General features: G+C 37.3%; 1 protein-coding gene across 1 annotated transcript in view; it reads left to right on the top strand.

Annotated features, from left to right (window-relative positions):
• Window positions 1–11,389, top strand: part of CAPS2 (calcyphosine 2) — a gene marked incomplete at both ends in the record, with an annotated part of 46,538 nt that extends 35,149 nt beyond the window's left edge. The window contains 4 exons of the mRNA XM_080935738.1: window positions 2,284–2,438; window positions 5,288–5,413; window positions 7,616–7,712; window positions 11,214–11,389. Coding sequence (XP_080791864.1) covers window positions 2,284–2,438; window positions 5,288–5,413; window positions 7,616–7,712; window positions 11,214–11,389 — 554 coding nt within the window. The remainder of the gene's footprint in view (window positions 1–2,283; window positions 2,439–5,287; window positions 5,414–7,615; window positions 7,713–11,213) is intronic.
• Between the last annotated feature and the right edge of the window lie 1,708 nt (window positions 11,390–13,097).

The raw sequence follows: 13,097 nt of genomic DNA, 5'->3' as shown, positions 1-13,097 counted from the left end.
ATAATGTTTTAGGGGGCTGGAGAGATAGATGATTAAGTAAATAAGAGAGCTTGCCACTACTCCAGAGGACCTGAGTTTGGCTCACAACACCCATGTCACATAGCTCACAATCCTCTGTAGCTCCACTGGTGGGGGATCTGAGGCCCTCTTTTGGGATCTGTGAGCACCCATAAGCATGTGCACATTTACCTTCACACACTTGCATGAATATATGCATAAATAGTTAGCAAAATAACTTTTGACACCCAAATATATACATAAATAATAAAATAGTTCTTAAAATATTTCAAGTTTTTTATTAATGGCATTAAGTGAAAGGATGGGATTATAACAACAGTTTTAGAAATATTAGATAATATGAGTTTAATTATAAGCTAAATAAGATGTGAAACTGAATTTTTTAAAGATTAGAAGTATATTTACTGTGTATCTGTGTGTTTGTGCATGTGATATAGCACACAAGTGAGGTCAGATGACAACTTGCAGGAATCAGGTTTTTTCCTGCAACTCAAACCCAGGTCAGCAGGCACCTTTCCCATTGACCTGTCATCTCCATGGGCCGTGATATATATGTATATGAATATGAATATGTACACACATATATATATACACATACATAGACACACAAAGTGCATATGTACACAAATATGTATATGTGTATATACCTATGTATGTATAGATAAGTACATAGATGTACACACACACACAAAGTGTATATGTACACAAATATGTATATATGTATATACCTATATAGATAGATAGATAACTAGATAGATGTACACACACAAAGTGTATATGTACACAAATATGTATATATGTATATACCTATATATATAGATAGATAAGTAGATAGATGTACACACACACAAAGTGTATATGTACACAAATATGTATATATGTATATACCTATATATGTATAGATAAGTAGATAGATGTACACACACACACACACACATACACTCATACAAAGGCTCATACATTGACTCAGGTAGATTGCATCTCACTTTGCAAACCTGGCTGTCCTGCACCTCTCCTCTTAATCTCCAGAGTCTGGGATTATAAGCATAGACCGCCATATACTTGTTTTATGTCTCAGATGATATCACGAGGAGGCTAGTGGCTTAGCGCCTGATGTATCTCCAGCTCATCCTCCAGTGACTGTGCTTTGATGTCTGTGAACAGACTCTGCTGTTCAGTAGACATGCAACTGCATAGATCCTTTGCATCTCTTTCTTGACTTCTCAGTGAGGCCAATGTGTCTTAAACCTTTTCTGGGAAGCCAGAGGGAACAGAGGAGATGTTGATAGACTCCGGACACTGGAGCATTTCTACAAGTGTCTAAGGCCTGACCTTACAGCCAGTGCAGCATCCTAGCTGCAATCTATAATCTGTTGGATTTCGTCATCGAGGAGGGAGAAAGGTATAAAACAATTCATCACAGAAGTCAATATATACGTCTAGAATTTTGATCAGTCCGTCCTTAGATATTATTCACAATAGGACATTTAGGAACTGAGCAGCTGCCTGGAGGGTTGGGAGAGACCGGTGCCACCCTTGTTAACACGCCTTTCTCTCCCTGCTCTGTCATCCCAATGCAGTTTTTGTCACTACTGAAGCTTGTGGCGGCTGTGTTCTCTTTTCTAATGCATGTGTTGTAATACTATACAGGCAGCATTAAATGGGCCAGAAGGAGAATTTCAGAGCCAGAGTCTGTGACCTATAAATTTTTCTGGATGAAATGTTTACTATGAACATGTAACCAAACACTAGTACCTCAAAACCCAGATGCCACTCGGCACATTTATTTTTTCAGCTTCAAACTTTCAAACTACTTCAAATTCTTTGAGCTGGTATTGCTGGTGTGTGATCTGTGAGGCATCAGTTCTGTAATTCAGTAGTGTGGATAAAGAAATAAGAAAAGAATGGGGCAGTTAGATAAGGAGATCTAAGCAAGAGGAACTAAGATCCTACATGTAATACTCAGATTATTTACTTATGCATAGAGAAACATTAATTTTTTTTTGTGTGCAACATGGAACACTTTCACCACACAGTGGTGCTGTAGTTCTGGCCGATTCTGAATATGCCGTTGTGTCTGACATTGTCCTTATTAAAAATATTCTCCGTTCCAAAGTCTTTTGCCAGCCGAATGCATCTGCCCATTGAATATTCTCATCCGTTTTTCCAATGCTATCCACGTGTTTTCTCAAAGGAGAAACAACTGCAGTTTGATTGCTTGGTGCACAGAAGCAACCAGCTTCCATTTCTCTTTTATCTAAACAGAAAAACTAAAAGAACAAGTGCACCAGAAAGGTGTTCGTATTTTGACTGGATTGGGCAAATATTTTCAACGTCTGGACAAGGAAGGGAATGGGCTTTTGGAAAAGACAGATTTTCAGCAAGCTCTGAAAACCTTTCACTTGGAAGTGTCTGAGAAGGTATGTACCACACAGCGTTTTCTGCTCTGGGTGTATTCTTGTATGGCCATGTTCGCTTTTCTAATGGAATTTTAATAGCTTTTATTTTTTTTTTTAACGCCACTCTAATCAGGGTTAAGCCACCAGGCAACAAGTCCCATCGATTTTTTTTTAAAAACATTGACTTTAATCATTTTATTATATGTTTTTGAAGTGTTTAATAGCCAGGCATCTCAGGTGTTAAACTCAGAGATTTTGTATCCTCCACCTCGAAATCTTTACAATTGAGGAAATGGCTGTACAATTCGGTGTCAGTATGACATGACCTGTCACTCTTGGGACATAATTGTCCCTTGGTTTGATGGCACTGAAGCTTGTGGTATGTCTGGTGAGACAGACCAGGAACCATTCACCTTCACATCTTATTTTCATAGATGAACAAATTAAGGAACAGTGGAAAATTAGAACACGGTGGTATGTTTTTGTTGGACAAAGGAGTAAATCCTAACTGAGAGAGGGCTGGTATCCACATAGCCTGGCCCTGTGGAGGGTGGGAAAGTACTGTATTACTCCGATGCTTCTGCATTTCTGAAATGTTTATAACTAGTGAACAAGGACAATTGTCTAAGACTTCTGTTTTAGTTACTTTTCTAGTGCTGTGACAAGACTCCATGGCCAAGACAATTTATAAATGAAAGCATTTAAGCTGGAGGCTCTTATTTTCCCACAGGGTTAGAATCCAGGACCATTGTGATGTGGAGCATGGCAGCAGACAGGCAGGCATGTTACTGGGACAATATAGACCCTACATGTTGACATGACAATCACAAAATGTGTGAACTAACAGGGAATGGCATAGTCTTTTGAAATTCTAAAGCCCACCGCTAGAGTCCGTACCCCGTCCAACAAGGCCACACCTTCTAATCCTTCCCAAATAGTTCCACCAACTGGAACTAAAGCATTCAAATATATGAACCTATGGGGCCCTTTTCATTCAAACCATCACAATTACTAAGAAGGATAACCTAAGAATGTAAGGTTCGTCCTTTCTTATTTGTTTTGTTTCATTATAAACTTGATTTTTTTTTTTTTTTAAATTTTAGAATTGCCCCTAGGGTCTTATACACGCAAAGTAAGTATCTTTCCATTGTCCAGCCATATCACATATTTTAACTAATATTTTTATTTTGTTTCTTGTTATATTCCCTATGCAGTATACATGCTTATGCAACCATAAGCGCATACAGGGAGATGTGTGAATAAGATTTTGTAATCACCAGCCTGGGTCTCACTGAGAAGCAGAACGTATTTGTGAAAGGACACAGTCGCTCTCTCTGAATCGAAATAAAAAGTGCTATGCTCCACAAAGAGCCAAGTTTACAGAGAAATATTATCAGTGAAGCATAAATTCCAGTTGAATTAGTTTTTATTCTGAATCATATGTAGACATATGATTTTTTGTTACTTAATTGCATTACTTTTTTTTTTTTTTTTTTTGAAAACCCTTCTTCTGAGCCTTCAGAAGTCCTTTTAAGTTTGGTATTGTTTTAGTTACATAAACACATTTGTCTACTGTTTGTTTTAACTCATGATTTGTAAAACTGAGACACAGACTCAGTGATACCTCAACTGCACATGCACACTTTTTCTTTGTTATGTGTGAGGCATTTTGACACACAGGAAAGCTGTATAAGGAGGCAGGGTATTTTGAATCTTACTTTCTAATTACAGTTTAATTTGAAAAAGTTAGGACATGGAAGAGAATAATTTCTGAGTATCTATTTGCCATGCTGGGTGTTTTATTTACGGTCTCATTTAAAGCCAACACCATGACAGAAGCACTGAAAATCTCTTTCTCTAAGCTTTAATAAAGGCGTGGGGTGATTTCTTTTGTTATCAAGAACACTGAGTAGAGCAGGGTTTAAACAGAACCATTGCTAAAGAAGCACAAACTGATATAAGGAGTTCAGTTAGTATCATACTCTTCAGTGTAAATTTTGGAATAGTTCAGAAGTCATTCAAAGCTTCTGTGCTCCCAAGAGCAGAAGAAACCCCATTAATGGTTTCGGTGTTACTGGCATTTTAGAACCTGAATAGACTTTGAAATTATCACAGATGCAATACACTTAAAAACAGTGGAACATTCAAAATTGAGTGCACAACAACCATCTTACTTTTTATAAAGACACTGAGAAGTAAGTGGTGGGGGTGGGTGTAACATGTACAAAGAAATGGAGAGGCTGACCATGTGGCATAAATTTTCATTTGGATCAGAGGATGAGCTTTATCTACTACACAGCCTGGTGAATGTAGTCAAGAATAATCAATAATGTCCTGTGCATTTAAAAATAGCTAAGACAGGTTTTAAATATTCTTACTCCTTGTTTTTACCAAATCTTACTAAATATCCTTACTAAAATGTTAAATATTTGAACAGAGATGATATCTAGGCTGGCTTGATCTTTCCGCAGCATACATGTGCATTGAGATATCATGTTACCCTCTCTACATGTACTATTATTCATCAATAAAAACATGATAAGATCCTTAAGATGGAGACCAGTGATTGAAGTTGCAATCCACAGATCACCTGACATGCAACAGGTTCAACCCTTAGCATTTCTCTGCTGGCAAATATCATACCTTTAAAAGGGATATACCATGAGTCATCACTCCTTCAGAAGCGGCCCTGAGCTTAGGCATTCACTCCAAAATTCCTTTTACTAGGTTTATCTGTAACTTGATACATTTTATTACTCAGTAGCTTACCTTGTCTAGAGCCACAGATGATCAAAAAAAATATGACTCTAATCCTGTTATGACTTACATAATATAAGGATGTAATGGCAGTTTCTACGGGGCCTTTTTAGGACTTTGAGTCTTCCTGGCTAATCCTGCAAGCCCATGACCATGGCAGAAACAAGGCTGATTATGGAGAATTCAGACGTGCCATTTTTGGTGAAATGAGTGAATATAGGAAATCATTTGTTCGCAAGGTAACTACTAACTGACCTCAAACTATTACTAGATTGTTAGATTCATTCTTTAGCACCTTTAATGGGCCATCAATTGAAACATGTTATATCATTTTGGCTGTAATGTACACTGGGTTTAGTAAGACTTAAGATAAACAAGCTTATGTATTTGTATAAGTCTTCTTAGAATAAAACAAATTCTCATATAGATCACAAATGATATATATGTCAGAAAATATTTAATACAAGAAAAATAAAATTCAAATTGAATTATCTTAATACATTACTGTTTCTGTGAAACTAGCTATCTAACTGTATAAAACTCCGAGCCCCATTTGTTGTTCCACAGAGAGATTGGATGTGATGATTCCATTCTTAGCATTGCACCTATTACAGTGTTGGTGCTCCAATGCGTTACTCTATGATAATGATTAAAGTGTTTCTGTGGTTTTGTGATATACATGATAAGTGTTAAAGTGCACACAACAAATGACACATATTAAGTTGGAATTAGAGTCCTGGGGCTGGAGGGATACGTCATTGGACAGAGTTTGTGGTACAAGTGTAAGGACCTGAGCTCAAATTCTCGGGTCCCATGTAAACCCAGTCCGGGATCCCTGGGCTCTTATGGAAGGCTGAGAGGCTCAGATAAGCAACTCCAAGTAGGTCACAGCTCACTAGCATGAGTCTCAGACTAGGTGGGGTGTGAGAACTGACACCCTGAGTGTGTTGCACACACTATACATGTACACATACATTAATTACACTTACATACACACAGACCCTTAATTTTTAAAATAAAAATATGGATTATCTCAGTTCTATAGGACATGTATACTTTTGCTTGGTACAGTTTTTCTTTGAGGTATGTATTTAGTGCAATAGGTATATGTATGTCATATTTATAAAAAGTTATTCTATGTGGGATAGGATAGGTAGTTATGGCAGGTGTCAGTCACAAACAAAAACACAAACAAACAAAACCCCCAAATTAAACTAAAGCTCTCTACCCCCTACTCATCAAGAGATGCAATAAAAGCTCTAAGTAAAGCAAACTTCTCCCCCATTTGCAATTTTATACTTAATTGTTATTTACATGGCCACGGTACTAAGTTTGAGTATCAGAAAAGAAGCTGAACTGGTGTCTCATACATAAGTCACTGCAGTTAGAATAAAGGACCAAAATAAAATTAAAAATAAAATAAAGGTAGGAAGGAAGAAAAGGAGGAAGGAAGGAAGAAAAGGGTGGGGAAAAAAGAGCAAACAGCCAGAGACAGGCTTGTCAAAATATTTTTTCATTGTTCATAGTCTAGAGGTCCAAGTAGGGTGTGCATATCTGAGCATTTCTTCTGAGCCCTCTCCCTGTGGTCTTCTGGTGGTTGTTCCACTGTTATCCTGTGGCTGTCCCTCTGTGTGTTGGGCTGTCCTTTGTCAAAGGAATACTAGTCATCCTGCACTGAGGCCTACCTTCTGTTCCATCTTAATTACTCCCTCAGAGACCCCAGCTCTACATATAGCTGTATTCCAGGGTTCTAAGTATAAGGATTCAGGAAAGGAATTTAGGGTATAACTGAATCTAGAGCAGGTCAATATTTCTGTGACTTACATATTCAGAATAAACAAAGATGTTTCTGGTTTTGATTGTTGGCTGCTCAGGCTGCTGCTTCAGATAGCTTGGTGTCTCTGCATATCTTCCTTCCTTAGTATTGATTTGGAAGAACAGTAAGTAAGCCAGGCAGGAACTGGAAAGGAAGTATTACATGTTAAGAAGTAAGTGTTTTACCTGTTCATTGCTTCTAGTGATCTGGAGTTTGCAGGCTTACTTTTTGAACTAAAAGCAAGAAAGCAAACAAAAAACCTTCAAATAACTTCATTTTGGTCATTTGTCAACTTCATGAATCCTGGAGCTGAAAGTTACCAAGGTCTTTGACCAGACGCTTCAGTAAGTTACCAAGGTCTTTGACCTGACGCTTCAGTTCTGAGCAAAGCCAGCCAGGACAGTGGGGATTGATAGCTTTCTGCAGGTCCGGGTGCAGACAGAGAGCACGTGACTCACCGGCAGGGAGGTTTCCCAGTGATTCAGTCATCTTCCTCTGTGTATATGATGCTTTCTCAAGCACCCACTTAGCGCCTTCAAAACAGTTTACAGTTCATAAATGGTTGACCACAAAACAGCTTATCGTGTCTAATAGTTTCACAGAGAGAAACCCTGTCTTTCTTCAGGCCTTCATGAAACTGGATTTTAACAGAACCGGCACCGTGTCTGTTATAGACATTAGGAGGTGTTACTGTGCGAAGAAGCATCCACGTGTGATTTCAGGTAACCATTGCATGTCCAATGCTTTTGATTTCTATGGTACTCATTAGTAAAAGAGTCTTCTTCAAATTAGACTCATCTAAAAGCATTGTCTGAAAGGAAGGAAGGAAGGTTTGTTTGAGCCAATAGCTTGGGAGCCATCTTCCCTTTCTCATTTAAAGGTTCTTCTGTCCGTAGTTTATACTTACTGATTTCTCTCATAGTTATATGATAGAACTCTTGTGTCTCTTGTTTGGAATGAGTGGTGAATTGGAGTGCAAACCTTTGGCAAAACCTTTTTAAGTCTCTCAGTTACAGTCACTGTGTCTTCTGGAAGAAGGCCACAGTCCTGAGGATTGAGGAAGTTTTATATCTTTATCTAGAGTGGGATTAGACATAGAACGACATGTGCTTATCTGTGGAAATCCAGCCAAGTGCGGTAGCACACACCTACAGTCAGCGCGTAGGAGTGGAAGGGGCAAGGGGAACGCAATGCTGAGGCCAGCCTGGGCCATGGGATGAGGCTTCACCTCAAAAACAGCATAGCGGATTCTTAAAAGCAACACTAAAGACTAACTTCTTACTGTAGTTTCCATGTAGTGGACTTACGAATGCAGCTTGTCACAGTGTTTGGCCCCCAAAACTTTCTTGATTTCATTGCATCCTTCTTCAGAAGAGCAAAAGTTGTAATCATGTAACATATTGTTTTCAGCCACTTCCTTTATGACTTTCATAGTTGCATATACATTTGCTAATCTACGTTAAGATGTCATGTTTTATTTGCCAAATATTCTATTAATAATCAAAAAATTAAAATGGGTACAGACACTCTCCTATTGGTGGGCTTCTAATTTCTAACTGTTGATACGTATCCAATGAAGAACACATGTGTTTATCTGTGACCCCTTAGGCTCCTTTTTTTCTGATTGATACCTAGAATTATTTGGATATCCACATTTCAAATATCAACTGATATTTCCAAATGCCGTTGTAATGATAGCATGTTCTACACTAGACTATACTGCCTTTTTTTGCGGAATTATATTGTTCAACAACCTAAGCCTACTTCATTTATATTCCATTGACTAATACAGAAGTAAAAGATTTTCGTTACTTAGTTGAACATTTTCTAGTTTTGTTTTCAGACAGGATCTTACAGTGTAACCCAGACTGGCCTTGAGAGTCTTTCAGCCTTACTTACTTACTTACTTTATTTATTTATTTTACCAAACATCATATTTTTATTAACTATTTGGGAATTTTATACAATGCACCCTGATTTTTCACACCCCATGTTCCTCCTCGGTACACTCTTCCATCCTTTTGCTCCCCCCCCCCAAAAAAAAAAGAAAAATGAAAAAACAAAAGAGAAAAAAAACAAGTCAGCAAGAGTGGATTGTGTTGCCTATATAATCGCTGGAACATGGTCAGTCTCCTAACCTCACCGTCTTCAGTGTGGGCGTTCCAGTGCTCCTCCATGTTCTGGTCACAAAGCCATTTGCTTACAAATACTGCTGACTCTTTTCTGGGTAGCTACACAAGGTGAATGCAAAAAAATTTTTTTCTTAAAAATGTAATCCTCTTGTACTTTATATTAACAAAGACACATTACAATTACCCTGGCTTCTTATCATTAAGAAATATCGAATGTGGTGGAACCTTGGCTCAGTTGGTAGAATGCTTGCCTAACATGTAGAAGGGGCTGAATTTGAAATTCCAGCTGTGAACAAAGGAACTTGTGGTACACACTTGTCATCTCAGGACTCAGGAGGCAGAGGCAGAGGGATGAGAAGGGTGAGGTCATCCTAAACACACCATCCTCTACATCTTTCTATTTAGTTAGTCACAGCAAACACTCTTGCTTATTTCAAAATGTGGTAACTTCAACATCATTTACCTTTTCTCTTGCAGTTAGCTTGCATGAACAGTTTTGGCTCTATTATTGGCCAGAGATGATGGCTCCAGTTGGTTTGCTCATGTCGTTGGGAAATCTTGGTTCCTTTCAGGAACTCCTTACTTTGGCTTTGCATTCGTGATTAAGAGGAAAGCCAAGCAGGCTGTACATGTCTAAAAGGGAAAAATCTAGCGATACATTTAATGTAACAAAGAAATCCCTATTTCTATGTTTCATTACACATTGCAATCTATTTACATAGCAATTTCCAGGATAAAAATTGTCTGCTTCCTCCTTGTTCCCTTTCCTCCTCTTCTTTCTCTGCGTCCTCCTCCCTCGACAGGATCTTGTGTAGACCAAGATGGTCCTCTGCCTGTGGCTTTCCTCTGCCTCTGCCTCCTGCATGCTTGTCTTCATAGTTTAATTTCAGTTGTAGGAGACATTCTCTCTCTCTCTCTCCCCGCCCCCACGTCTCTATCTGTCTTTCTCTGTCTTTCTGTCTTTCTCTCTCTCTGTCTCTGTCTCTCTCTCTCTCCCCCCTCCATCTCTATCTGTCTTTCTCTGTCTCTCTGTCTCTGTCTCTGTATTTCTCTCCTTTACTTAAGCAATTTGTTAGGAAAAATGGTTTTAATATAAGTGGCTCATCCTAAAAGCAGTTTGTGTAATGATAGAAATCCAATATTTAATTTTGTAGCAATTTCTGGTCTATTATAGCAAAGAAAGAAAATCTCCTATGGATGATGAGAGATGGGTGATTTTTAGGTGGAGAATTTAAGAATGTATACGATTCTTGTTACTTGAAGCATAAATTTAATTAAAAATGTTTTAATTAAAACTTGTTTCTATATACATTAGATGTGGATTAGATTTTGCTTTGCCTAACAATCTCAAGTATCATAGGGGGTTATTGTTGCTTAGCTCAATATCCTGTTTCTTTCCATTCAAACTTCTATTTTAGAAAAGGATAACTTTTCTTCCTATTTGCTGTGTATAGTTTTAAATGACAGCAATAGGTTTTCCTTACGTTTATTTCTCACATGTGTGTGCTTATTTGTGTCAGTGTGTAGGGATATAGGTTACTTACAGAGACCAGAAGAGATGGTGTCAGAACCTCTGGAGTTGAAGTTACAGGACAGCCATTGTGAACCACGAAATGTGGGTAACGTAGGCCAAGCTCGGGTTCACTGGAAGTGTAACACACGTTCTTGACCACTGGCCATCTGTCCTGCTCTCTGACTTAGAAAAGTATACATAAAGGTCATTTTAAAGGTCATAGATTATTGCCTTTTTTTCCTTTTGTTATTTTATTTTGGGTATTTTTGACCATTTTCAGAAGCTTTTCATTTTTGAATCTTTTTACTATTATGAATCTTTTCTTTTTTTTCTATTTTTTTTGTGCCAATTGCTTGAGAACAGATTAATGGATGAATGAAAGAGTGGAATAGTAATGGAGAGGCCGAGTGTGAGACAAATTAATTCTGGTTAGTGTTGAAATAAATCAGAGGGAAGTTTGGCATGCAATTTAAAATTACCAAAATTATCTCAGAAGACGAATAAGTACCCCTCTATCATCTTCTGTCATTTTGCTGAACTTTTACAGAAAATATTTCAAGTCGGTCCTCTTCCTGCAGGGCATTCGACAGAGGAGGAAATCAAATCATCTTTCTTAGAGACATTAAAAGATGCCTGCAGCAAACATGATGAAGTCTCATACAGCGAATTTGAAGACTATTACGAAGGCCTAAGTATAGGGATCGCAGGCGATGAAGACTTTGTCAACATCTTATGTACTCCATGGGGAATTTAGTTTTCAGAAACGCACATTCTCACCAGCACCAAGCATTTCATAGATAATAGGCATTTCATATAAAATATGATCAGCTTGTAATATATTTTCTAATATTCTTCTTCACTTTTTTTCCCCCAAAGTGAAGTCTGTAAAGACCAATTCAGAACTAACTATGTGTTTTTGAGCACACAGGCATGCCTACATGTCTATACATTTATAGCGACAGTTTTTTTGCTCATTCCTATTATATGCTTATTATATGTCTTATAATACTTACAATACTTACACTTATCATATCTTTGATCCTATAAGGATAAGATGGTCCTTATCTTATCCCCATACATTGTACGTCTTACACTTATCTTAGAAATGTAGTTGAAATTTAGCCTGAATAGAAAAATGACATTTTCATTAAACTATATGAGGGTTTATATAGTGATCGTTTTCTGTCCTTTCTCAGTTTTATTATAACCTTTCTCTAGAATACAGTTGCCACCAACTATTCTCAATTTAATGATGTGGGATTTGGACCAAGACTGAAGGAGTTAGTGCAACTTGTTTGAAACATGAAACATTCAGTTATCTGCAAAAGCAATGTTAAAGTCAGTATGATTGTGGGTGTTTTCTAAGCATTGCATTTTGAATGGCTGGTGTTTACTTCTCAATGTTTATTTAAAGAGGATTCTCATTTATTCTTGTCTTCAAAATTATGTGCTGTCTTTTGTTCACTGGGAAAATTGCATTGTATTTTCTATTTTAACTGTCATATTATCTGCATACAAACATATGTAAACAACAAAATATAGGAAACCTTGGACTATATAAATATTCCCTTAGACTATTAAATGAAGAATTCAAAGATAACTAAATTATTTTTATACAAAATGCAAAAGCATTCTTTGTTTCACAAAATAAAAATTCCAAGTACCTCTTTTTGATATAATAAACTATGAGGACATTTTCCTCTAAGTATACTGTGTTTAATAGCTTCCTGTTGTATGCGTATTCCTTCTAAATTGTATTCTTCACTTTTCCCTGGATGGAATGAACTGAGTGTTGTAATTATGGCTATGTAACTTTGAAACTGTTAGTTTCTTATCTATATTATCAAAGCTAAGTATCACACGCTAGGGAAAAGAACACAGAAAGAAGAAGGGTGCCAGATGAGAAACCTACCAGTGGGAAGTGTAAATGTCTGTCCGTCCATCCATCCATCCATCCATCCATCCATCCATCCATCCATCCATCCATCAATCTATCTATCTGTCTGTTAGAGTTGCTGATACAGAACAACATTCTGATCTTGATTAGAACCATGGCAAACATTATTCTTAATCCTTGGCATAGTAGAAAGTTATTTAGTACACAGTTTAGTAGAAGAGCATCTGAAGGAAGTGAAATTTTAAAACATTCACAACATTTAACAACTGGTGTTTCCTATTCACAGTAGTCTTTAGGATTCCCAAATGCCTTTCACATAGCTTTAAAATGTTTTATGTTGTGAATTTTGTTGCATGAGTTGGGCAGCAAATGGATTTTATAATTAGCTAGGTATTTGCCAGTTCCATGCTTGAGATGGTATAGAACCATTCTCCCAGTTCACTGTAATAACTTCATCGAGCGCTGTGTATCGATCATGCTGTCTCTATTGTACATTTATTGCAGAGTTTTCAGGAAAATGGAGATATAATCTAGGGATTTCAGATTGTATTTTAGAAAGAAGAAC

The sequence above is a fragment of the Micromys minutus genome, assembly GCF_963924665.1.
Source record: "Micromys minutus genome assembly, chromosome: 22".
In the NCBI taxonomy this organism is placed as follows: Eukaryota; Metazoa; Chordata; class Mammalia; order Rodentia; family Muridae; genus Micromys; species Micromys minutus.
This window is presented reverse-complemented; position numbering and strand designations above follow the sequence as displayed.